We start from the raw sequence: 7,721 nt of genomic DNA on the forward strand, positions 1-7,721 counted from the left end.
AATAAGGAGTAGATATAACAATAATAATAATAATAATAATAATAATAATTAAAAATTTATTTCTACATTTACTGAGTCCATTTAGATTTTTTGGTATAAGTGGCCAATAGAGCAGGTAATGATAGGGCTTTCTGAAGATTAATAAACATAAGCTTTTTTTTATTTTTTATTTTTATTATAATTTTTTTTCACATATGTGTAGTTTAAACCATGCTACCACACAAAGTTGTTATCATTTGACATGTAAGAGCCACAATTGGAACTTAGACCTCAGATTTTAACCAAATCAAAGCCACGGAATTTCTGTTGCCTAGAGATTATTCGCTGAAATTTCAAGAGCGGGTTTGGATAAGGAGACCATAGCAGCGTTGGATAAGTCAAGTCAAGTCAAGTTTAACTTTGATAGCGATTAACGCGACGAGCAGCCAAGATGTTTCATCTATTCTGCTGTTCTGGAAAGGTTTGTCTTCTTCACATTTTCAGTTATTGTGACATTGACATTATTTTAACTTGACAGTTTGCGGTATTTAGTAAATACTCTGTTTTATGTTTAGTTATTATCTACTGTTTACATTATGTGTCATTAATTTGTGTCCTGTTAATTTTTCTACAGAATTCTGTTCAAGTTACACATGTGGTAGCAGATGAGAGTAGAAAGAGACCCAGCTCTCAGAGCAGGTAAGGAAATCCAACTGTGCTATCATATTGCTGCCCTGACTATTTCTTTGTCCCCATGGTCAGGTTGATTAACTTCCTTTTTGTGTTTGGTAGATGATTTTACTCAAAGTTCTCAAAGAAAACCATGTGCGTGGACACTGACTGTAGTTGGTCTCAGATATATAGATTCTGCTAACACAGCTTTGACAAGACCTGAATCATGACTAAATTTGCTACAGACCCATCATTAAAATTCTCAAAAAAAGCCTTTAAACTAGTCAGTACTATCCTGAATTCAACGCAGATTGGAGTGATCAATTCCTTAAAATGATCGCTCGAGAAGATTAATGATTTATTCTACACAATTAATGTCATTGCTCTACTGTTAATGTGACCTTGACCTTATTTCAACTTCAGTTTTTTTTTTTTTTAGTAGTTTAGTAGATCATTTCAAGTCAACAACTGTGTTTCTCTTTATCAACAGTGTCTCCATCTCACTCACTTCTGCTGCCAACATCAAGAGTAAAGAAAAAATCTCCATCTGGAATCGACTTTTTGGTCGGCCCATGGTATGTGTGAACGGCTGTGTATTACATTAATTTGAGTAGTTTGTAGGAATTAATATTGAATTTTTAAGTTGTGAATGCAATCAAATATATTTGACACATTTTAATTCTAATTGTTTGTTTTCTTTCCCCCACAACCAACAAAAGGAGAAAACAAGGTAAGGATTACATTCCTTTATTCCCAGCTAGCACATTCAGATTGAGTGATTAATACCACAATTTATTTGCTTCACAATAACTTAACTTGTCTTTGATCATTTCTTTTACCAGGGTCATCAGCTTGGTGGACAAAACCAGTGAGCCCAAGGAAAAGAGTAAGAAGCCTCGCTGGTGGCATAAGGTATGTGTGATTGACATAAAGTGCAGCACTCTAGGTGGAAGAGTGGGTCTTTGCATTATTTGACCAGAGTATTTCTTTACTACAACAGAAAAGTAACAGGGTTGCACCAGCTCTTGAAGGTCCGGGCCCAAGGAAGCAGTGCCCCCCCTCCCCTCACCAAGACACGGCGGCAGAGGTTAAAGGTGGAAAGGTACCTTTGTTCAAGAAAGTTCTTCCACCTGTGACTGAAAGGGTTGAAGGACCTAAAATCTCAGTCCCAAAGCCCTTCAGACATCAGCGGTGCCCCCCCACCACTCACCAAGACACGGTGGCAGAGGTTAAAAGTGGAAAGGTACCTCTGTTCAAGAAAGTTCTTCCACCTGTGACTGAAAGGGTTGAAGGACCTAAAATCTCAGTCCCAAAGCCCGTCGGACATCAGTGGTGCCCCCCCACCACTCACCAAGACACGGTGGCAGAGGTTAAAGGTGGAAAGGTACCTTTGTTCAAGAAAGTTCTTCCACCTGTGACTGAAAGGGTTGAAGGACCTAAAATCTCAGTCCCAAAGCCCGTCGGACATCAGCGGTGCCCCCCCACCACTCACCAAGACACGGTGATGGAGGTTACAGTTGGAAAGGTACCTCTGTTCAAGAAAGTTCTTCCACCTGTGACTGAAAAGGATGAAAAACCTAAAATCTCCGTCCCAAAGCCCCTTAGACATCAGCAGTTCGAGTGCCTTGGGTAAATACACCTGCATATAAACACAAATACACACACACACACACATACACAAGAAAGAGTAAAAGTAAAACAGAGAGAGAAAAAAGTACATTTAATCATTATGTTTATGAGATATGTTTGACTTGTTTTGTTTGTGTATCAGGTTACCAAACCACACACAGATCTGCTACATGAACTCTTGCCTGCAGAGCCTCCTGACACTAGAGGACTTTGTTAAAAGCATCAGCTTTCAGGAGCCGGTTTGGAGTTTAACCCCCAACACTGCAATCATGAGGTACAGCACCCTAAAGAAACAACCACTCATTTTATCATTAAATTGTACCTTCAACACCAACAAAGAAAGAGAATGCCTCTGACCCTTTTATTTCCCTTTCCAGTTCATTTATGGACATCAGCAAGTCTCACCTCTCCCGTGATGCGCGTCACAAAACACGCCTCCTCACTGGATTCAAGAATACAGTCGCTGCCTTGAATCCAGAGTTCGCTGATCTCTACCAGAAGGTGCGTAACGTACAGTAGTGTCATGTTTTTTTGTTTCACCTCTTCCTGATAGGGTTCTACTCTGTGTTTAAACTTCTCTGTATGTTTGTGTGTCTATCTGCAGGATGCTCACGAGTTCCTCACTTCTGTGCTGTACCAAATGAGGTCTTTGGAAACACAGCTGAGGATGAAGGCAGCAAGCATGGGCAGAACCTACAGCTGTCCGGTGGAAGATCACATGCTATTTAAGATGCAGAACATCAGGACGTGCAAAAGGTACAGCTACACAGACACACACATTCACAGATTCTTAATTTGAGTAAAAGTACGAATACCACACTGTAAAAATACTCTCATCTTTAAATATTGGATTACGTCACAGCATTTAATTGAATTGAAATCCTCCACAGCGGGCCTTCGTCTGCAGCTGTATCTTTACTCTATTGTCTTTTGATGATGTAGATGTGGTGCAGGATCCACCACAGAGGAGGAATTTACCAACCTCTCCCTGGACCTCATGCCTGGAAATGGGACCATTGAACAAATGCTTGAGAATTACCTCAAGGTAAGAAACACTTTTCCTGCCCACTGATAAACTGTGATAATATCATGTATTAAACACATGTCAATCCCAGAACCACTGCTTGTGTAGGGATATCTGGTTGTTTTAATGTCATGTTAATCCAGTATAGAAGTTAAGCATGTTTGTTCTGTGCTGTTCTGCAGGAGACAGAGTTGGAGTGTAAGTGTGAGTGCGGCGGCACCGTGTCACGCAACAGCATGTCATTTGTGAACCTGCCAAGGTGAGTGAGATCACATCCATCACAAAGCCTAACTTTCTGTCCAATTATTAGTAACACAATATTTTATCTGTTTTTCTCCGTCACCTGGTGCCCTTACATCTTCTTTCTATCTGCAGAGTGCTGGTCTTGCACCTGAAACGTTTCAGGTTCACTCCAACGTTCAAGCTCAGAAAGGTCAGTGACCCCGTGGACCTCATGAGGGACCTGGTGGTGTCCTCCAGGGAGGTAAGGAAAAACTGAATGACCTAATTGCAGGCCAACTCATGGTGCTGATGTGCTTGAACATGTGAAAAATGTGTGTGTACTAACTGTGATTACCTGTGCTCCTTCTCAGGGCGGTGCCTGCTACAGTTTGGTTAGCACCATCAGTCATCTCGGACACTCAGCAAAAAGTGGTAAGATAATCTATTATTTGACTCAAACTGTCAGTTAACATACATACTGTCCACTGAGTCCTGTGACAGCCCAAATTAACAATGATTCTTCTCCTGTTAGGACACTACATCTGTGATGGTGTGGATATAGATGTGGGACAGGAGGACCTGAACGACCGCTGGTTCACCTACAATGACGCAGTGGTCACTGAAACAACCGGTCACTCTGTGTGTGCAAAGCGCCGAAGCTCCTCCTACATCCTGTTTTACAAAAGACACGTAAGTGAGCCGTGCACATGACCACTTGCGGAAATGGTAGTACCGCAGACTGATTACCCAACTGAGAAGATGGATTCAGAAATCCACAGACACTGAACTTATTGTGTTTCCTATTCTATTCTATTCAGGATTAAAAGTCAGTTTGGGGAGGGAGAGACCAAGAGGCCGGGAGACAGTCTGGGGCTGGTCGGCCATGACGCTGACGGAGAAACACTGGCTGGGGAACCACCGGCAGGACCAGGACTCGGCCGGACCTCCGACCGAGGGGCAGGACTCGGCCGGATCTCCGACCGAGGGGCAGGACTCGGCCGGACCTCCGACCGAGGGGCAGGACTCGGCCGGACCTCCGACCGAGGGCCAGGACTCGGCCGGACCTCCGACCGAGGGCCAGGACAGCCGATGGAGAACCACTGCCAGGTGTCAGCCACTGCCACCACACCCAGATTGGGACCAGTTGTCTCAAAGCTGGCTGAGAAGGAACATCCTTGTCCCCATTTCTCCCACTGTGTCTTTCCCCTCCCTCTCTCCTTCCCTTCCTCCTTCCCTCCCTACTTCTCTCTCTCTCTCTCTCTCAACCCTACCGGTCGAAGCAGATGGCCGCCAACCATTGAAGGCAAAGGCTGGGACCAACTGGAGGCTGGCGGCAAAGGCTGAAACCCTCAGGATGACGGCGGCGAAGACAGAAACCCTCCGCCGACGGAGAAACACTGGCTGGTGTCAGCCACTGCCGCCACACCCAGATTGGGATCAGTTGTCTACGCTACTGGCTGAGAAGGAACATCCTTGTCCCCATCTCTCCCACTGTGTCTTCCCCCCCCCTCTCTCCCTCCTTCTCTTTCTCTCTCTCTCTCTCTCTCTCTCTGTAACACTCTCTGAAACACTGGCTGGAGATCCACTGGCAGGACCAGGACTCAGCCGGACCTCCGACCGAGGGGCAGGACTCGGCCGGATCTCCAACTGAGGAGCAGGACTAGGCCAGATCTCAGACCGAAGGGCAGGACTTGGCCGGATCTCCGACCGAGGGGCAGGACTCGGCCAGATCTCCGACCGAGGGGCAGGTACAGGACTTGGCGAGACCTCAGACCGAGGAGCAGGAACAGCCGACGGAGAACCACTGCCAGGTGTCGGCCCGGCCGCCGACAGACAGCCACTGCCAGGTGTCAGCCACTGCCGCCACCCACACAGGAAAAGGAGCAGGTGAGGGAAAAAGGAGGGGGGAAACGCAGATAGGGAGAACAGAACACAACAAAAAAAACAAAACAAAAAAACACCCAACTGCCACAGTAGCGCCGTGACAATTATGTTGATGTGTTGCAGGATACACCAGAGAGGAGGTCAGATTGGGACCAGTTGTCTACGCCACCGGCTGAGAAGGAACATTCTTGTCTCCATCTCTCCCACTGTGTCTTCCCCCTCCCTCTCTTCTTCCCTCCCTCCCTCCTTCTCTCTCTCTCTCTCTCTCTCTGTCTCTCTCTTTCTCTCTCAACCCAACCGGTCGAGGCAGATGGCCGCCCACCATTGAGTCCGGTTCTGCTCCGAGATTTCTGCCTATTAGAAGGCAGTTTTTTCTCGCCACTGTTGCTCAGTGCTTGCTCATGGGGGAAATGTTGGGTCCCTGTAAATAAATTGGATCCAGGAGTATGGTATAGACCCGATCAATTTGGAAAACATTGGAAATTTTTGAAAAAAATTTGGTTTGAATTGGCGCTTCAACAATTGACTGATTGATTAAACATGAATCCTTTCAAACTGCAGATTTTTTGTATCCATTTGGTCTAATTCTAAGTGTAGCCGAATCAGTATAAATTATTACAGTACCTGCAGACTCGGCAGTGTATGTTTCTTTCATATCAAATGGGAGCTTTTAAAAACTGTTATTCAGTTTAATTAAAGGGATAGTTTACTCTAGAACGAAATTCAGTCACTATCGACTCACCCTCATGCTGATGAGAAGTCCGGTGTAGTTTCTTATTCCTCAAAGTGCAGCTGGAGACCCGCGGGAGTACCCTGGAGGCACGCTCTCACAGCCGCTTGCACTACGGAAGCCGCGCCAGACAAGATCAACAGAACTCGCGATAGATACACACCGGTATTTACATCCTGCTGTGAGTTTCAAAGTTTCAAATCACTAGTGCAGGCAGATCCCTCTTGTGTTTGTGTGTCGCTCGGTCGCTCATAGCTGGATGTAAATACCGGTGTGTCTCTATCGCGAGTTCTGTTGATCTTCTCATCAGCATGAGGGTGAGTCGATAATGACTGAATTTCGTTCTAGAGTGAACTATTCCCTTAAAGCTTTGGATGTTGACTGAACTCATGACAAATAAAATCTTTCAAACTGAGTTTTTAGAAGCATTTGTGTTGTAACATCTCCATCATGATGAAGTGTTGCTTGTTTGAACGTCAGCCAACAAACAGACTGTGGCACTGTTTGGACAGTAATGTGTTGGCAACCAAACTATTGGAATGGAAAGATTTCTAATAATAATGATAATGATTACAATAATAAGTTTATTTGTGTGGCACTTACCGAAAGCAGCGGTACAAAGTGCTTCACAACAAACACAGAAACACAACAATAAAATACAAAGTTATACAAGAGAAATAAACTTCAATTCATCAATGGATGATTAAAATCATAAAAAACACCAAAGATAATAAGTTAAGAAGCAGTGGGTACATTCAAATGAAGCGCAACATCAAAAATAGTACAGTGTAATAAAAAAGAAAAAAACATTTAAATAACTTTATAGGAAAACCTTCGAGGAGAAGGGACACTTCTGTATGTCCATGAAGCATTTTGGGTACATTTCCACTAAAAAACATTTGCACCTCTCCAGCTGTGACATCACAGGGGATGTTTCAGAAGAGTTAATTCACATCAAAAAGTGACGAGCTGTGTGCTTTCACAGCACGTTAACAACATCTAAGGACAAATCCATCCCAAGTCTTGAGGTTGGTGTTTCATTCTTGACAGCAGTTCACCAAACAAACTCCTCTTAATTGCTCCTTCTGGCACAAAAACACTTGGTTAGAGTTGGGAAAAGATCATGTTTGGCTTAAAATACGTCCTGACTTCCCTTCAAAAACATATGGTTTTTGACACCGCAATCATGGCTGAAAATTGGGCTGAGGACTCCTTGAAAATATCCATCGGTGTCACACTAATATATAATGTAGTCTCGCACTGTAGTCACTGGCTTCACAGCCAGGTATACCTGTACCTATACATGTAATGTGAAAATGATCACACATTTTGAGAAAACATGTACAAATGTGAAAGTAGCGGTGGTTTGCAAAAGCATGAACTGTAAACATTTATCATGGCGACTGAGTTACCTAGAACATATGGCCTTCTTGTTCCTAAGAAGTAAAAGTGGTTCCTGAGAAAAGTTGCACTACTCGATGAATATTGTAGGACCTCAGCTAGCCTTCATACACCTTCCTAACAGCTAGAAAACGATTTAAAAATAGATAGTACGGTATTATGAGTTATGAGTCTAGACTA

At 44.0% G+C, this 7,721-nt stretch overlaps 1 protein-coding gene across 2 annotated transcripts; it reads left to right on the forward strand.

Moving 5' to 3' along the window:
• Window positions 1–303: 303 nt before the first annotated feature.
• On the forward strand, window positions 304–6,555 carry LOC311249285 (ubiquitin carboxyl-terminal hydrolase 12-like). 2 transcript variants are annotated; one of them, XM_084340208.1, is made up of 15 exons: window positions 304–460; window positions 614–678; window positions 1,142–1,226; window positions 1,494–1,563; window positions 1,652–2,280; window positions 2,423–2,554; window positions 2,658–2,781; window positions 2,885–3,036; window positions 3,223–3,325; window positions 3,487–3,563; window positions 3,680–3,788; window positions 3,898–3,958; window positions 4,059–4,216; window positions 4,345–5,413; window positions 5,534–6,555. In XM_084340208.1, the coding sequence occupies exons 2-14, from the start codon at window positions 645–647 to the stop codon at window positions 4,348–4,350; spliced, it is 1,740 nt and encodes a 579-aa protein (XP_084196334.1). In that variant the 5' UTR covers window positions 304–460; window positions 614–644; the 3' UTR covers window positions 4,351–5,413; window positions 5,534–6,555. The 2 variants fall into 2 exon arrangements, with proteins under 2 accessions (XP_084196334.1, XP_084196333.1); XM_084340207.1 differs by having other exon boundaries at window positions 4,059–5,413.
• The last annotated feature ends 1,166 nt before the right edge of the window (window positions 6,556–7,721 follow it).

This window comes from Pagrus pagrus (genome assembly GCF_965226575.1).
Source record: "Pagrus pagrus genome assembly, chromosome: 20".
Lineage (NCBI taxonomy): Eukaryota > Metazoa > Chordata > Actinopteri > Spariformes > Sparidae > Pagrus > Pagrus pagrus.

What these genes read in the sequence shown, in the direction of transcription:
- LOC311249285 (XM_084340207.1), top strand. Translation starts at nt 645, where the DNA reads ATGAGAGTAGAAAGAGACCCAGCTCTCAGAGCAG. An exon ending in AGACCCAGCTCTCAGAGCAG is followed by an intron (nt 679 to 1,141) that starts GTAAGGAAATCC and finishes CTTTATCAACAG; the next exon opens with TGTCTCCATCTCACTCACTT. An exon ending in GACTTTTTGGTCGGCCCATG is followed by an intron (nt 1,227 to 1,493) that starts GTATGTGTGAAC and finishes TTCTTTTACCAG; the next exon opens with GGTCATCAGCTTGGTGGACA.